This window comes from Gadus chalcogrammus, chromosome 20, assembly GCF_026213295.1.
Source record: "Gadus chalcogrammus isolate NIFS_2021 chromosome 20, NIFS_Gcha_1.0, whole genome shotgun sequence".
In the NCBI taxonomy this organism is placed as follows: domain Eukaryota; kingdom Metazoa; phylum Chordata; class Actinopteri; order Gadiformes; family Gadidae; genus Gadus; species Gadus chalcogrammus.
In genome coordinates, this window is record NC_079431.1 from 23470038 (window position 1) to 23489219 (window position 19182).

Sequence of the window (19182 nt, forward strand, 5' to 3'; positions counted from 1 at the left end):
GCTCATCCCTAAATAAAATATACCACTCCTGGTGGTATGTTATGTCCCCTTTAATATATATGGGCATAATGTAGCAGGTTATATACTATAAAACCTTCACCAGGCAGTACAGTAACAGGAGGGACTGAATCACTTGAATAATCATTTGTTGTGTATTCATATCATTATGGAAAGAGAATTATGAATGGTTACCTTCCACAGGCAGTAGATGAGCAGAGCCAGTATCAGTAGGCCCAGAACCAGACTGATGATGATGATGAAGAGTTTAACCCTGCCTGATGGCTTCTGGGAGGAATGAGCCTCTAGCACCACCTGCAGGGCGCACACAGAACTATATGTTAGAACTAGAGCTGTCAAGCGATTAAAATATTTAATCGTGATTAATCGCATTAATGTCATAGTTAACTCGCGTTTAATCGCAAATTATTTTTCTATGCTAAATATCCCTTGATTTTTTTGTCCCATAATTCTTCTCATTTTAATTATCTTATCAACATGGTGAAGTGCATCGGCTTGCCTTGTGCAAATGATTTTTTATTGATAACAACATTGGCATATACTGATCAAAACAGGACGATACAAAAAAAGAGCCTATAGTGCAATTAAACGACTGATTTGAACAAATGTCATTTGAACATAGCAGTCAGGCTACTGCTTCTATGTTTTGAGCCAAAAAAAAAATAAAAAATCTTTTTTTTATTTTTTTTAAATAAAACAATTGCGTTAATCGCGCGATTGGTTTGCGTTAACGCCGTTAATAACGCGTTTAACTGACAGCTCTAGTTAGAACCCATCGGAAATTAAGCAAAAACCTACTGCAACCAAAAGTAAACATATAAACCCTCTATACTGCATCAAGAACGACACATATAAACCCTCTGTACTGCAACAAAAACTACACTTTTAAATCCTCTGTACTGCAACCAAAACTACACATACAAACCCTCTGTATTGCAACCAAAAGTACACACATAAACCGTCTGTTCTGCAACAAAAACTACACATATAAAACCTCTGCACTGCAACCAAAACGACACATCTAAATCCTCTGTACTGCCACATATAAATCCTCTGTACTGCAACCAAAAGTATGCATTGAAGCTCTCCGTACTTCAACCACTACACATCAAAACTCTCAGTACTGCAGTAAAACAGTCTGTACTGCAGTAAAACTAACAGTACTACTGTAATAAAACGATCTATTATATTCAGTGTATAGTGCTAGTCTAGTGTCTAGTGCCTCGGTTCTCAAAGTGGGGTCCCCGGACCCCCGGGGGTCCGCGGCGCGTTGCCAGGGGGTCCGTGAAGAGCTTGTTGTTACAACATAAACATACCGGTATTTATGGGAAAAATGTTGGGCTGGTCGTCATTACTCCCGTCGACGTAACGTTAAACCAATGAACACTCGGCTTTTACATTACGTCAAACTCCCTCAGGCTTTACCTTCACATCTCGCACCTAAATAACTAAATAAAAGCCAATTAAACAGGCGCATTGTGTTCAGCCCTCCCCCTGCTTTAATTTTCGGCCAATAGTAACTCTGTTAACATTGCGTCAACCTGTCAACGCATCCTCGAGTCTGCCCTGCGTTCACACCAAAAGATGCAAAAAGATGCCGCGCAGCACGATCCCATTCAAAGTGAATGTAGAGACGCGTTGCGGGTTTGCTGCCGGACCACTTGCTGCCGAGAAAACCGGCAGCAAAATTTGATTTGCGGCGCGGGAAGATTTGATTTGCAGCGCAGCACGCCCGTACCCACGCTGCAGGCGCGTTCACGTATTTTGCGGCGCGTCAAATGCTGCTCGAGTTGAAATATTTCAAATTTTCGGCAGCAAACGCGTGATGACAGCCAATCAGCGTTCAACAGCGTTGCCAAAGCTGTGTTTTGCGTCCCCTTCAAAGCTTCATCCATATATGCATGGCATGCCGAGCAGGCGATTTGTTACGATGGACCATTGGTAACAGTAGGTAACGTGTTTACGTGGGTGAATAATTTAACTGTTTTGCACCACTTTACTATCTCTCTTGTAAACCAATCCTTGCAGACATTTGGAAATAAACATGTCCTCTGCCGTTGTCCCATGTCCATTGTGACAACATTGGGCAATGTTGCCGTGTCATGTTTTTGCTGGTTTTGTTTGGGGTGTGTGTGTGTGTGTGTGTGTGTGTGTGTGTGTGTGTGTGTGTGTGTGTGTGTGTGTGTGTGTGTGTGTGTGTGTGTGTGTGTGTGTGTGTGTGTGTGTGTGTGTGTGTGTGTGTGTGAAATTTTTATACACACATTTATAAAAAAGTAAAATCTATTTACATATTGTAAAGTTATGCCAAAATACCATAAAATGCTTATTTAACACTATTGTGGTATTAGCACTGAATGATTGAAGCATAAAAGAGTTCAAAAGCATCCAACAGAAAAAATAGACATGAGCCTATATGATTACATTTGTGTTGCGGTTATGAGGGGGTCCTTGAAATAATTTCTGCCCTATGGGGGGGTCCCCGGCCCCATATAGTTTGAGAACCCCTGGTCTAGTGTATATTAATAATGTAGTGTGTAGAAGGTATGGTTGCCATGGTTACCCGTGCCAGGGCTCGAGGCTGCAGCAAGATGCTTTGATCTCCGTTGCTAGGAGACGTCAAGATGGCCGAACTTTCCAGCAGCATCAAACTATGACGACCCTGCACATATAAATAGATGTACAGAAACATTGACGATGGGGGTTCCTCCGCGTAAAAACAGTCCCAGGTTCAATCCTGCTCGGGATTCAAGAAAATACAATAATCTCAACTTCTCACCCACTACAGAGACATGTTTCAATCAGTATGGTTTGGATCTGTATGTTGAATCATACAGTCTGTGGTTTACAGTAGCCTACTGTTGTAACATTGTCTGTTGAAATATACAGTCTGTATAATTCAACATAATAAGGGATAATTCAACATAATGGAACTGTTTCTGTTCCATTTACAAAATGCTGATTTACAAAATGCCAAATAAAACACGAAAGAAACTGTATTTCGTTATGATACTCGATTAGGAACATCAACTAACACCACTAACCACTCGATGAGTTTCACATTTCTGAAAGAACGAACGTTTAGGGGTGTTTTTAAATGCAAATAGCCAGCCATTGTGAAGCAGGCGAGAGAGACAGGACCAATATTCAAAATTTCGGTGTTAGCCACTCTATTTCATCCTAGACAAACCAGAAAGGGGGCTCAATGTTCAAAATACCGGAATTGTCCTTTAATGTAGCGTCAACATACCGGACTGTGATGCAGGACTGCAGGATTCAGTCCTATCTCCAGGGCGATGGTGGCCTCGCTGCCCGGCTCCAGGTAACCTAGGTTACACACTAAGCGCTCACACAGCAGGTCACCATGGCTACAGAACTACACAAAAACATACATGCACACACACATTACTATACAACCAAAGTACTTTGTAACCTACTCAATACATTGAATATCACTATGTATACCCACTATGTACTACGGCCTTCAGGGTACTGACCTGAGCTGGTAACTTGACAGTATACAATAATACTACTACCATACACTGCTACAGCAGCCTGTACTAGCCATATACCTTTCTGATATTAAACAGTACTAACATGAAGTTAGCACGAAAGTGGCTACAAACTAAAGAACTGAAGATTACCGCGACAAAAGCTCTGGTGTCCAGTTGGTGATTATAACATCGTCACACTTAAGCTATTGCATCACCACACTCCAGTTATAACATCACCACACATCAGTTATAACATAACTTCAGTTATAACATCACCAAACTTAAGTTATAAAATCACCACACTTTTTTTTTTACTTTTTATTCATGAGTATTTTTCCCATTATCCACAAACAGCAAACACATACAGAAAGCAAACACATACAGAAAACAAAACAAGAGGTCATGGGACAATCACTTAATCATGGCAATCTTGCCTATCTCCAAGGCTTAGAAAAAGAACCCGCTCACAGCGCAGTGTCTATGCCAAATCTGTCTGACTAGCTAAATAAACCGACCATTTTCCCCATCGCTTTTCACCCAACTCCTTTTGAAGTCGTATGGAGTAAGTCATTCTTTCCAAAAGATGCAACTACTAACAATGCTAACAAAGAGACCAACAGTAGGAGCATTTTTCTGAAGCCAGAATTTTGTGACGCCTTTTTACTTGCTGCCAGCAAAATCTTTAAGAGGTATGCATCATCTTTACTTAGCTTATCAGGAAAATAACCAAGATCTTCTGTTTTGGGGTGGTAAAAAAACGAATCAAGTTTTTCCAACAGAAGTCCCTCCAGGTCCGGGAGTTGGTGGAGGAAAACTGTGTTGTCCAGGCATTCAGCCATATGTCTTCAGTTATTACAATGTTCAGTTCTTTTTCCCATCGTTCCTTCACATAGTCTGTTGAGTCCTTGTTCAGAGATATGATTCCGCAATACAACTTGCTTATCAGACCAATGATGTTTCCAGAATTATATGCATCAATAAATATTTGAACAATAGTTTGTATTTCTCTTAAATTAGCACCTCTTATCTTTTTACAAAAATAGTCACGAAGCTGCAAGTATCTGTAAAAGTCTTGTCTGCCCAGCCCGTATGTTTGACATAGGTTGTTAAAGCTTTTAAACTCGCCCGTTTCAGCGGTCTTACAAATAGCAGTAATACCATAATAAACCCACTGTCTATACCTATGATCCTGCAGTGCTGGTATGAAGTCAGGGTCGTAGGCTGGCCATCTTAGCAGTTTAATGTCTCTTTGGAGTTGAAAACATTTTACGACTTCCGTCCATATCTTTAGTGATAGATTAACCCACTGATCCACTACTTGTATAATTTCGTTCTCCTTGTCAACAAAGCCAAGCAGTGATTGTATTGGTGAATCTGATATAGATAACTCCATGGTTTTCCATTTGGCAACGTAGGATGGGTTACACCAATACACCAAAGGCCTCAAATGAGCCGACAAATAATATTTTCTTAAGGAAGGGAGGGCCATGCCCCCCCTTTCCTCCGGCAGCTGGAGGGTAGAGAATTTTACCCTTGGTTTCTTTTTATTCCAAATAAATCGAGAAATATGCTTATCCCATTCTCTAAATTGGTTCTGGGGGATTTCTACTGGAAGTGATAAAAAAAGATATAATAATCTGGGAAGAATATTAATTTTAACGGATCTAATTCTACTGCCAAAGTCGAGAGGAAGGAGGGCCCATCTAGTGAGGTCATCATCTATATTATGATTAACTGAATTATAATTAATAACAAATAGCTGTGAGAGATCCTTAGGTAGACGTACTCCAAGGTAATTTATGTGAGTTGAATTCCAATTAAAATTATACCTTGTGATAAAGTCTTGCGTAGGACTATAATTAAATCTCAAGACCTGGGTTTTGTGTACATTAAGAACATAACCTGAATGTGTCCCATATGTTTCTAACATTCTCATTAGTATAGGTAAGCCAGAGCCCGGGTCCAGGATCGTGACCAATACGTCGTCTGCGTAAAGTCCTATTTTGTACGCCTCACTTCCCACAGATATGCCTTTAAGTCCGACCTCCTGCCGAATTGCTTGAGCTAGAGGTTCAATAAACAATTTAAATAGACTAGGGCTGGCTGGGCAGCCTTGCCTGCAGCCACGTTGCAAAATGATAGAGTTGGAAAGACTCCCGTTGACTTTTACTCTTGCGGTAGGAGAGGAATAAAGAGCTTGAATACAGCGTATGAAATCTTTGCTAAAGCCAAATCTGTACATCACTACATAGAGGAATTCCCTCCCAACCGAATCGAAAGCTTTTTCAGCATCCAAACTGAGGACCATAGAGCTAATATTTTCCTGCCTAACCTGCTGAATGTCCCATAAAATATGTTAAAAAATGTGTTTCAAATGTTTCAAAAATATGATCCAAATGTTTTAAAATTATGATCGGAGATGTTTGAAATGTGTAAAATAATTAAAATAGCTTTCAAAACGCAGGTATTTAGAAAAAAAAGCTGAATTTTTTTCTCTGAGGGGGGGCTCACTCTCTCACACTTTGAAAACCCCTGATATATACAATTATATTATACTATATATATACTATTATATATAGAACGTTATAAGACGCCGAGAATTGGTGCGCTGCCAGCCGCTGTCACCGAGTGTGAGAGGAGAGTTGACGGAGAAGATGGCGGTTGACCTATAGTTTCAAAGTCAATACCGTTTATACCGGTAATACCGGTGTTGACACGAGCGTATTACTCGGTGTGAAAATGTCCACACCGCGGCAACCCTAGTTGGTACTGCATTATGTATATTCATGAGCAATTGTACTTGAAATATCCCAGACCTCAAAACACAGAACAAGAGAACTAGAACTATAAAATAAAGTGGAACAAGAGAACTAGAACTATAAAACAGAACATCAAACTGAGCTTCCAACAAGCAAGGTGACATGTCGCCTCGACAGTGAGGGGAGCAGGCCACAAAGTGGGGCCCCTCTGTAGCAAAGAAAAAAAAGAAGGAAGAAAGTCTCGTGGCTGTCTGTGCGCACCGTAGGTATCAGCCTTATAGTACAGTGTATTTGTTAAGTCAAAAGAAAGTATCGGACAGGGGTTTTAACGTTATTAATCCTTATAGAGGGTAGCCTTCATCCTCGGGTCCAGAGTATTTATTTATTTAATAAAAACAAAAAAAAAGGGAGCAGGACTATGCAAATAAAAAATATGAGAGAGAGTGACTTGTCTCACCGTCCGATCTGATAATGAAAAAAAAATTGGGATTTTAACCATTCACCCGTCCTCCTCTGCTGGTCCCGATTCCGTCCTGCGGTACTCCCTTAGTTTTTCCCGGATCTGCCTCTGGTATCGGTCCTTGTCTCTGCCGCAGCGGGTCTCTGTTGTTTCCCACGGGAGGAGCTGGGCCAGTGTTTCCTCCGTAATACCTGCACCCTTGGTCCCGCGAGTAACTTCACCCACGGTAAATCCCCGCTTGCGCAGATCCTCCGCAGCATGAGTCGCAGTGTTGTACATGACGGTGCCCGTTGCAAGGGAGACGCGCATCCTGGTTAATGGTGTCTGAAAGCGTATTCCCCGCTCCTTCAACGCCTTCTTCACGGGTGTATATTCCTTCCGCTTGTTTTGCACATCCGTCGCATAATCATGGTCAAAAAACACTTGTTTGTTTTGGACACGCAGTTCCTTTTTCCAAGCTGTATTGAGAACCTTCTCCTTCACTGAAAACCGGAGGAACCAAACCACTATCGAGCGTGGAGGGGCACTTGCAGGAGGTTTTGGTGCCAGAGCGCGATGAGCGCGCTCTGGCACCCAGGTCACGGCCCCTATCCAAGGGCAGACTGTCTCCGAGTTCAGTCTTAATCAGGTTTTCAACGAAGGTTACAGCGGATGTACCCTCGGCGTCCTCCGGGACGCCATATATCCTAACGTTGTTGCGCCTGGAGCGACCCTCCAAATCAGACACTTTATCCCGCAGAGCTCGTTGATCACAAAGCAGTTGGTTGAGGGCGTCCTTCAATCCAATGTTCCATCTTTCCATATCGGCCATGCTTTCCTCCATCTCATCAATGCGTTTCACCACGCCCTCAATCTGACCCGCCGTATCTTGCATTTTCCGGTCCATTTCTGTTGAAAATTCCTCCATTTGTTTTTTAATGTCCTCCCGAAAACTGGCATGAAAGTCGGAGAGGTCTTTTTTCAATTCGGCTCGGAACGCTGCCATCCCCGCGGTCATAACTTCGCTCACGGCTACACGGATTAGGTCCAAAGTATCACCTTCTCCGGGGTCGCCATCTTGACCTGCTAAAGTTTCGCTAGCCGCATCTCTTTTGTCGATTTGCCGATCGGCGTTGTACCGAAACCCATATCCGCCTTTTTTGCTTTTATCCCCATCCATTGTTATTCAGTGTGTATCAATTTGAATGAACAAAAACGCTTCAATTAGGGGGAATTTAAAGGCTGGTACCGGAGCTCTGTTTCTAAGCTGTCATGCAGTTTTGCGCGCCACCGGAAGAACCAATCACCACACTCTTGTTATAACAGCACTTCATTTATAACATCACTCCGGTTATTATAACATCACTTCAGTTATAAGTTATAACTGAAGTGATGTTCTAACTTATAACATCACCACACCTCAGTTATAACACCACCTCAATTATAACATTACTTCAGTTATAACATCACAACACTTATAACATAGTTATAACCTATAACATAATGTATGTGTGTGTGTGTTGTGTGACTGTGTCTTGGTGTTGTGTGACTGTGTGTCTGGGTGTTGTGTGACTGTGTGTATGGGTGTTGTGTGACTGTGTGTCTGGATGATATGACTGTGTGTGTGTGTGTGTGTGTGTGTGTGTGTGTGTGTGTGTGTGTGTGTGTGTGTGTGTGTGTGTGTGTGTGTGTGTGTGTGTGTGTGTGTGTGTGCATGAGTGAGTGTGTGTGTGTATGTGCGTGCGGGTGCGTGTGTGTGTGTGTGTGTACCATTGTCCGGGAGGAAAAGGATGAGAAGAAGAGGAAGAGGTGTCTGATGAAGGAGAGCTGAGGGACATCACAGTCCTCCAGCGCTGAAGACCCCCCTAATGCCTCCTCTCCACGACCCTCTCCAGCCCTGAGACACCTGAGTCAGGATATAGGATTACAGAACTTCAGAAATATCTAATACGACCTCCCACCAGTTCCCCTACCAGTTCCCCTCCCAGCTGGACCTGTTCAGAGACTTGTTGAGACAATTCTGATGTTTGGTGCCTTGATGGTCAGAGGAAGCTTCAAAGGTCTGAGCGGCCAGCCGTGTATCAGTGAGCTGATGTTAATAAGGGTGGGGGTGTGGCCCTCACACTAAGATGTTAGTGTGAGATCAGAAGAACCCCTTAAGAGACTTTCAAGGAAACAGGAAATGTGCAGGGGAGGTAACCCAACATCCTCATGAACCCCTGACCAGCCTGTCAGGATACTACACACTTATTATTTGTTTTACATCCTTGCACCTAAAAATAGTACTTAGCATAGCATTTTATCCTATCCACCTTTGTTGTATAAGGGAAATGGGTTAACCTACCGATTGTAAATGCTTGACACTTGGTTCTTTAAACATCCTTAATGTACCGACTGCGATATATTGTTCCTCTTCTTCTGACAAACTTACTTATGTAATTCGCTTTGGATAAAAGCGTCTGCAGACACACACACACACACACACATACACAGACAGACAGAAAGTGAGACAGACAGACACACACACACAGAGAGACATACACACACACAAACACAGAGGGACAGACAGACACTCAGACACACAGACAGACACACACAGGCACACACACACACACAGAAAGACACAACAACACACAGAAACAGACAGACACATAACATTAATCCCAATATGAAATGTAACCGCAAGCCGTGTCCGAGCAAAATGAACAGTCAAGAACACACTAATTGAAGATATATAGGGAAGATATATAAATATGACAGATAATTATGAAGGAAAGATGTTGATGAGAATGTTCCCCCTAATGCCATGCTTTGTCTCGGCTTTCAGGTGAGTGGGCTGCAGAGCAATGGCCAAATGTCATGTTCAGCTTGTTCATAATGCTCTAATCGGGATTCAAACTCTCAAACTAAGGATCACCAGTACAAGGCATTATCACATTGAGCCACTGACAAACCTGAACTGTTTATTGCGCCCCCTAATGGCGAAATTTTCCGAATTTTTTATCGGACGACAGTAAGGTTAGCACCAACATGTGTGTATAATTTGGACTCGATCCGATGTCTAATTTTGGATTTCTTTGGATTTTTGATATTCCACGTCTAATTTAGCTAATAAACCAATATTCAAAACGCTACCGTTTCGTCGTCGAAGGTCGGATCAAAAAACTGTTGATGATTTCTTTGCGTGTGCGTCTGAAGATGTCGTGTGCAAAGTTTGGTGTCGATTGGTCAAGAAATGTGGGAGGAGTAGGGAAAAAACAGTTTTGCGGTTTTCGCGATTTAGCGAAAAATATTCATAGACGCAAATGGGCGTGGCCTAGGCCAAAAGATGCAGCAGACTCCAGTGCATCTGTGTGTACAAGTTTTTGGACTCTGGGAGGTTCGGTGTGGGAGTTATAGCCCCAAACGTGTTTCTCCTTGGTATAGCGCCACCTAGGGACCGGCATGTCTGGATTTGGTTATCTGAGTAGCGGTGCCGATTCTGGATCTAGTCATGTAATTGGCGCGTGTGCACCATTTACGGTTTGGGCTGTAGTTCCACTTTCACCGCGGGAAGAATAAGAAGAATCGCTACAAAAACAATAGGGATCCAACCTGTTGGCTTGGACCCCTAACTAGAACTGCAAGCAGTTATGCAGGGGTCCAAGAAGTGTGCATTTCGCCGGCACAACGCGAAGCATGTGTTCAAAAATTGAGAAACAGCGTATGCCAAAAGATGCAGCTGACTCCAGTGAATATGTGGATATAAAGGTTTTGACTGTGGGAGCTTCGGTGTGGGAGTTATAGCCCAAAACGCGTTTTCAGAACATTCCATTGGCCAGTTAGGAGATATATTATTTCGTCGTTTATTTGCGACCCCTTGTGGCGAAATTTTCCAAGGACAATTTTCCTTTGCCAAATAACTCCCGCCCACATTAATAATTCTTGGCCATATTTTTTATATAGACTCGGGTTTGCCCCTTGATGGTTTCCTTTGAGTTTGAAGAACATTCCTTTGGCCAATAAGAAGATATACAATTTCCTCGTTTATTGCGCCCCCTAATGGCGAAATATTCCGAAAATGTTATCGAAGTTGAGGAACGGCGTATGACAAAAGATGCAGCTGACTCCAGTGAATCTGTGGATATAAAGGTTTTGACTGTGGGAGCTTCGGTGTGGAAGTTATAGCCCAAAACGTGTTTACAGAACATTCCATTGGCCAAATAGGAGATATACAATGTCGTCGTTTTTTGGCGCCGCCCTGTTGGCGAAATTTTCCAAAGACAATTTTCCTTTTCCAAATAACTCCCGCCCACATTAATAATTCTTGGCCATATTTTTTATATAGACTCGGGTTTGCCCCTTGATGGTTTCCGTATAGTTTGAAGAACATTCCTTGGGCCAATTAGAAGATATACAATTTCCTCGTTTATTGCGCCCCCTAATGGCGAAAAATTCCGGAATTTTTATCGAACGACATTAAGGTTAGCACCAACATGTCTGTACAATTTGGACTCGATCCGATGTCTGATTTCGGATTTTATTGGATTTTTGATTTTCCACGTAAAATTTAGCTAATAAATCAATATTCAAAACGCTACCGTTTCGTCGTCGAAAGTCGGATCAAAAAACTGTCGATGATTTCTTTGCGTGTGCGTCTGAAGATGCCGTGTGCAAAGTTTTGTGTCAATTGGTCAAGAAATGTGGGAGGAGTAGCGAAAAAACATTTTTGCGGTTTTCGCGATTTTGCGAAAAAACATTATGGACGCAAATGGGCGTGGCCTAGGCCAAAAGATGCAGCAGACTCCAGTGAATATGTGGGTACAAGTTTTTGACTGTGGGACGTTCGGTGTGGGAGTTATAGCCCCAAACGCGTATTCCTTGGTATAGCGCCACCTAGTGGCCGGCGTGTCTGGATTTGGTCGTCTGCCTAGAACTCAGGGACCTGGATCTAGTCATGCAATTGGCGTGTCGGCACCATTTACGGTTTGGGCTGTGGACCCACTTCTAGGGGGGAATAATAATAATTATGCAGGGGTCCAAGAAGTGTGCATTTCGCCGGCACAACGCGAAGCATGTGTTCAAAAATTGAGAAACAGCGTGTGCCAAAAGATGCAGCTGACTCCAGTGAATCTGTGGATATAAAGGTTTTGACTGTGGGAGCTTCGGTGTGGGAGTTATAGCCCAAAACGCGTTTTCAGAACATTCCATTGGCCAGTTAGGAGATGTATTATTTCGTCGTTTATTTGCGCCCCCTTGTGGCGAAATTTTCCAAAGACAATTTTCCTTTGCCAAATAACTCCCGCCCACATTAATAATTCTTGGCCATATATTTTATATAGACTCGGGTTTGCCCCTTGATGGTTCCCTTATAGTTTGAAGAACATTCCTTCGGCCAATTAGAAGATATACAATTTCCTCGTTTATTGCGCCCCCTTATGGCGAAATATTCCGATTATTTTACTGAACGCCAGTAGGGGTAGCATCGACATGTGTCAAAAATTTGGACTTGATCCGATGTTTAATTTTGGTATTCTTTAATTTTTTTGCGTTTCGACGTAAAACGTAGCTAATAAACAAATATTCAAAACGCTACCGTTTCGTCGTCAAAGGGCAAATCAAAAAAGTGTTCAAAAATTTCTTTGCGTGTCTGTCTGAAGATGTCGTGTGCAAAGTTTGGTGTTGATTGGTCAAGAAATGTGGGAGGAGTAGCGAAAAAACAGTTTTACGGTTTTCGCGATTTTGCGAAAAAAAATTATAGACGCAAATGGGCGTGGCCTATGCCAAAAGATGCAGCAGACTCCAGTGGATATGTGGGTACAAGTTTTTGACTGTGGGAGGTTCGGTGTGGGAGTTATAGCCCCAAACGCGTTTTCCCTTGGTATAGCGCCACCTAGTGTTCGGCGTGTCTGGATTTTGTCGTCTGCGTAGTCCGAAGAGATCTGGATCTAGTCATGCAATTTGCGTGTCGGCACCATTTACGGTTTGGGCTGTGGTCCCACTTTTAGGGAGGTAAGAATAACTAGAACTGCAAGCAGTTATGCAGGGGTCCAAGAAGTGTGCATTTCGCCGGCACAACGCGACAAGAAATGTGCATTTCGCCGGCACAACGCGAAGCAAGTATTCAAAACGCTACCGTGAACAACCTGTGGATATAAAGGTTTTGACTGTGAGAGGTTCAGTGTGGGAGTTTCGGCCCCAAACGCATTTTCCGCTACCGTTTAGTCGTCGACGGTTGGATCAAAATAGTTTTTACTGATTTGCAACGCAAAACATATATTCAAAACGCTACCGTTTCGTCAACGATGGTCGGATCAAAATAGTTTTGCTGATTTCTTGTAGTGTGCGTCTGAAGATGTCGTGTGCAAAGTTTGGTGTCAATTGGGCAAGAAATGTGGGAGGAGTAGCGAAAAGGCAGTTTAGCTGTTTTTGCGATTTTGCATAAAGAAAATACTGACGCAAATGGGCCTGGCCTATGCCAAAAGATGCAGCTGACTCCAGTGAATCTGTGCGTATAACGTTTTTGACTGTGGGAGCTTTGGTGTGGGAGTTGTAGCCTAAAACGCGTTTTCAGAACATTCCATTGGCCAAATAGGAGATATATTATTTCGTCGTTTTTTGGCGCCGCCCTGTTGGCGAAATTTTCCAAAGACAATTTTCCTTTGCCAAATAACTCCCGCCTACATTATTAATTCTTGGCCATATTTTTTATATAGACTCGGGTTTGCCCCTTGATGGTTCCCTTATAGTTTGAAGAACATTCCTTTGGCCAATTAGAAGATATACAATTTCCTCGTTTATTGCGCCCCCTAATGGCGAAATATTCCGAATTCTTTATTGAACGCCATTAAGGGTAGCACCGACATGAGTCTAAAATTTGGACTTGATCCGACGTCTACTTTTGGTATTCTTTGAATTTTTGCGTTTCGACGTAAAACGTAGCCAATAAACAAATATTCAAAACGCTACCGTTTCGTCGTCGAAGGTCGGATAAAAAAGCTGTTGATGATTCCTTTGCGTGTGCGTCTGAAGATGTCGTGTGCAAAGTTTGGTGTCAATTGGGCAAGAAATGTGGGAGGAGTAGCGAAAAGGCAGTTTAGCTGTTTTTGCGATTTTGCATAAAGAAAATACTGACGCAAATGGGCCTGGCCTATGCCAAAAGATGCAGCTGATTCCAGTGAATCTGTGCGTATAACGTTTTTGACTGTGGGAGCTTTGGTGTGGGAGTTATAGCCTAAAACGCGTTTCAGAACATTCCATTGGCCAAATAGGAGATATATTATTTCGTCGTTTTTTGGCGCCGCCCTGTTGGCGAAATTTTCCAAAGACAATTTTCCTTTGCCAAATAACTCCCGCCTACATTATTAATTCTTGACCATATTTTTTATATAGACTCGGGTTTGCCCCTTGATGGTTCCCTTATAGTTTGAAGAACATTCCTTTGGCCAATTAGAAGATATACAATTTCCTCGTTTATTGCGCCCCCTAATGGCGAAATATTCCGAATTCTTTAGTGAACGCCATTAAGGGTAGCACCGACATGTGTCTAAAATTTGGACTTGATCCGATGTCTACTTTTGGTATTCTTTGAATTTTTGCGTTTCGACGTAAAACGTAGCCAATAAACAAATATTCAAAACGCTACCGTTTCGTCGTCGAAGGTCGGATCAAAAAACTGTTGATGATTCCTTTGCGTGTGCGTCTGACGATGTCGTGTGCAAAGTTTGGTGTTGATTGGTCAAGAAATGTGGGAGGAGTAGGGAAAAAACTGTTTTGCGGTTTTCGCGATTTAGCGAAAAATATTCATAGACGCAAATGGGCGTGGCCTAGCCCAAAAGATGCAGCAGACTCCAGTGCATCTGTGGGTATAACGTTTTTGACTGTGGGAGGTTCGGTGTGGGAGTTATAGCCCCAAACGCGTATTCCTTGGTATAGCGCCACCTAGTGGCCGGCATGTCTGGATTTTGTCGTCTGCGTAGTCGCCACGGATCTTGATCTAGTCATGCATTTGGCATGTCTGCACCATTTACGGTTTGGGCTGTGGGCCCACTTCTAGGGGGGGAATAATAACTAGAACTGCAAGCAGTTATGCAGGGGTCCAAGAAGTGTGCATTTCGCCGGCACAACGCGGAGTATGTGTTCAAAACAAATGGGCTTGGCCTATGCCAAAAGATGCAACTGACTCCAGTGAATCTGTGGATGTAAAGGTTTTGACTGTGGGAGGTTCGTTGTGGGAGTTATAGCCCAAAACGCGTTTTGAGAACATTCCATTGGCCAGTTAGGAGATATATTATTTCGTCGTTTTTTTTGCGACCCCTTGTGGCGAAATTTTCCAAAGACAATTTTCCTTTGCCAAATAACTCCCGCCCACATTAATAATTCTTGGCCATATTTTTTATATAGACTCGGGTTTGCCCCTTGATGGTTCCCTTATAGTTTGAAGAACATTCCTTTGGCCAATTAGAAGATATACAATTTCCTCGTTTATTGCGCCCCCTTATGGCGAAATATTCCGATTATTTTACTGAACGCCAGTAGGGGTAGCATCGACATGTGTCAAAAATGTGGACTTGATCCGATGTTTAATTTTGGTATTTTTTAATTTTTTTGCGTTTCGACGTAAAACGTAGCTAATAAACAGATATTCAAAACGCTACCGTTTCGTCGTCAAAGGGCAAATCAAAAAAGTGTTCAAAAATGTCTTTGCGTGTCTGTCTGAAGATTTCGTGTGCAAAGTTTGGTGTTGATTGGTCAAGAAATCTGGGAGGAGTAGCGAAAAAACAGTTTTACGGTTTTCGCGATTTTGCGAAAAAAAATTATAGACGCAAATGGGCGTGGCCTATGCCAAAAGATGCAGCAGACTCCAGTGGATATGTGGGTACAAGTTTTTGACTGTGGGAGGTTCGGTGTGGGAGTTATAGCCCCAAACGCGTTTTCCCTTGGTATAGCGCCACCTAGTGTTCGGCGTGTCTGGATTTTGTCGTCTGCGTAGTCCGAAGAGATCTGGATCTAGTCATGCAATTCGCGTGTCGGCACCATTTACGGTTTGGGCTGTGGTCCCACTTTTAGGGAGGTAAGAATAACTAGAACTGCAAGCAGTTATGCAGGGGTCCAAGAAGTGTGCATTTCGCCGGCACAACGCGACAAGAAATGTGCATTTCGCCGGCACAATGCGAAGCATGTGTTCAAAACGCTACCCTGAACCTGTGGATACAAAGGATTTGACTGTGGTAGGAGTAGCGGGAAGTCAGTGTAGCGTTTTCGCGGCGAGATTTTGTCGAAGATATACAATTTCCTCATTTATTGCGCCCCCTTATGGCAAAATATTCCGATTATTTTATTGAACGCCAGTAGGGGTAGCATCAACATGTGTCAAAAATTTGGACTTGATCCGATGACTAATTTTGGTATTTTTTTAATTTTTTGCGTTTCGACGTAAAACGTAGCTAATAAACAAATATTCAAAACGCTACCGTTTCGTCGTCGAAGGTCGGATCAAAAAAGTGTCTAGGATTTCTTTGCGTGTGCGTCTGAAGATGTCGTGTGCAAAGTTTTGTGTTGATTGGTCAAGAAATGTGGGAGGAGTAGGGAAAAAACTGTTTTGCGGTTTTTGCGATATAGCGAAAAATATTCATGGACGCAAATGGGCGTGGCCTATGCCAAAAGATGCAGCAGACTCCAGTGCATCTGTGGGTACAATTTTTTGGACTCTGGGAGGTTCGGTGTGAAAGTTATAGCCCCAAACGCGTATTCCTTGGTATAGCGCCACCTAGGGACCGGCGTGTCTGGATTTTGTTATCTGAGTAGCGGTGCCGGACCTGGTTCTAGTCATGTAATTGGCGCGTGTGCACCATTTACGGTTTGGGCTGTGGTACCACTTCTAAGGCGTACGAAATAATAATAATAATAATCCTTACAAAAACAATAGGGATCCAACCTGTTGGCTTGGACCCCTAATAATAATAATCCTTACAAAAACAATAGGGATCCAACCTGTTGGCTTGGACCCCTAACTAGAACTGCAAGCAGTTATGCAGGGGTCCAAGAAGTGTGCATTTCGCCGGCACAACGCGAAGCATGTGTTCAAAAATTGAGAAACAGCGTATGCCAAAAGATGCAGCTGACTCCAGTGAATCTGTGGATATAAAGGTTTTGACTGTGGGAGCTTCGGTGTGGGAGTTATAGCCCAAAACGCGTTTTCAGAACATTCCATTGCCCAGTTAGGAGATATATTATTTCGTCGTTTATTTGCGACCCCTTGTGGCGAAATTTTCCAAAGACAATTTTCCTTTGCCAAATAACTCCCGCCCACATTAATAATTCTTGGCCATATTTTTTATATAGACTCAGGTTTGCCCCTTGATGGTTTCCTTTGAGTTTGAAGAACATTCCTTTGGCCAATAAGAAGATATACAATTTCCTCGTTTATTGCGCCCCCTAATGGCGAAATATTCCAAAAATTTTATTGAACGACATTAAGGTTAGCACCAACATGTCTGTAAAATTTGGACTCGTTCCGATGTCTACTTTTGGATTTTTCTGGATTTTTGATTTTCCACGTCTAATTTAGCTAATATACCAATATTCAAAACGCTACCGTTTCGTCGTCGACGGTCGGATCAAAAAACTGTCCGATAATTTCTTTGCGTGTGCGTCTGAAGATGTCGTGTGCAAAGTTTGGTGTTGATTGGTCAAAAAATGTGGGAGGAGTAGGGAAAAAACTGTTTTGCGGTTTTTGCGATTTTGCGAAAAATATTCATAGACGCAAATGGGCGTGGCCTATGCCAAAAGATGCAGCAGACTCCAGTGAATATGTGGGTACAAGTTTTTGACTGTGGGAGGTTCGGTGTGGGAGTTATAGCCCCAAACGCGTATTCCTTGGTATAGCGCCACCTAGTGACCGGCGTGTCTGGATTTTGTCGTCTGCTTAGTCCGAACAGATCTGGATCTAGTCATGCAATTCGCGTGTCGGCACCATTTACGGTTTGGGCTGTGGTCCCACTTTTAGGGGGGTAAGAATAATAGGAACTAGAACTGCAAGCAGTTATGCAGGGGTCCAAGAAGTGTGCATTTCGCCGGCACAACACGACAAGAAATGTGCATTTCGCCGGCACAACGCGAAGCATGTGTTGAAAACGCTACCCTGAACCTGTGGATACAAAGGATTTGACTGTGGTAGGAGTAGCGAGAAGTCAGTGTAGCGTTTTCGCGGCGAAATTTTGTAGAAGATATACAATTTCCTCGTTTATTGCGCCCCCTAATGGCGGAATTTTCCGAAATTTTTATCGAACGTCATTAAGGTTAGCACCAACATGTGTGTAGAATTTGGACTCGATCCGATGTCTAATTTTGGATTTTTTTGGATTGTTAATTTTCCACGTCTAATTTAGCTAATAAACCAATATTCAAAACTCTACCGTTTCGTCGTCGAAAGTCGGATCAAAAAACTGTCTAAGATTTCTATGCGTGTGCGTCTGAAGATGTCGTGTGCAAAGTTTGGTGTCGATTGGTCAAGAAATGTGGGAGGAGTAGGGAAAAAACAGTTTTGCGGTTTTTGCGATTTAGCGAAAAATATTCATAGACGCAAATGGGCGTGGCCTAGGCCAAAAGATGCAGCAGACTCCAGTGCATCTGTGTGTACAAGTTTTTGGACTGTGGGAGGTTCGGTGTGGGAGTTATAGCCCCAAACGCGTATTCCTTGGTATAGCGCCACCTAGTGGCCGGCGTGTCTGGATTTTGTCGTCTGCATAGTCTTCACTGACCTGGATCTAGTCATGCAATTGGCGTGTGTGCAACATTTACGGTATGGGCTGTATTCCCACTTTCTTGGTAGGAAGTATAATAATAAAAATCCTTACAAAAACAATAGGGATCCAACCTGTTGGCTTGGACCCCTAATAATAATCCTTACAAAAACAATAGGGATCCAACCTGTTGGCTTGGACCCCTAATAATAATAATCCTTACAAAAACAATAGGGATCCAACCTGTTGGCTTGGACCCCTAATAATAATAATCCTTACAAAAACAATAGGGATCCAACCTGTTGGCTTGGACCCCTAATAATAATCCTTACAAAAACAATAGGGATCCAACCTGTTGGCTTGGACCCCTAACTAGAACTGCAAGCAGTTATGCAGGGGTCCAAGAAGTGTGCATTTCGCCGGCACAACGCGAAGCATGTGTTCGAAATTGAGGAACGGCGTATGCCAAAAGATGCAGCTGACTCCAGTGAATCTGTGGATATAACGTTTTTGACTGTGGGAGCTTCGGTGTGGGAGTTATAGCCTAAAACGCGTTTTCAGAACATTCCATTGGCCAGTTAGGAGATATATTATTTCGTCGTTTATTTGCGCCCCCTTGTGGCGAAATTTTCCAAAGACAATTTTCCTTTGCCAAATAACTCCCGCCCACATTAATAATTCTTGGCCATATTTTTTATATAGACTCGGGTTTGCCCCTTGATGGTTCCCTTATAGTTTGAAGAACATTCTTT

The 19182-nt window shown here is 42.8% G+C and overlaps 1 protein-coding gene across 2 annotated transcripts in view; it reads right to left on the minus strand.

Annotated features, from left to right (window-relative positions):
* itga4 (integrin alpha 4) overlaps nucleotides 1-19182 on the minus strand; it is a 119618-nt gene that overhangs the window by 1885 nt on the left and 98551 nt on the right. The window contains exons 2-5 of one of the 2 annotated variants that reach the window (XM_056580552.1): nucleotides 8478-8613; nucleotides 3266-3391; nucleotides 2579-2677; nucleotides 193-312 (exon numbers count right to left, since the gene is read on the minus strand). In XM_056580552.1, the coding sequence (XP_056436527.1) occupies nucleotides 193-312; nucleotides 2579-2677; nucleotides 3266-3391; nucleotides 8478-8480 (348 nt within the window). In that variant the 5' untranslated portion in view covers nucleotides 8481-8613. Of the gene's footprint in view, nucleotides 1-192; nucleotides 313-2578; nucleotides 2678-3265; nucleotides 6036-8477; nucleotides 8614-19182 lie in introns of those variants that run through there. The other variant, XR_008893556.1, reaches the window with a different exon arrangement.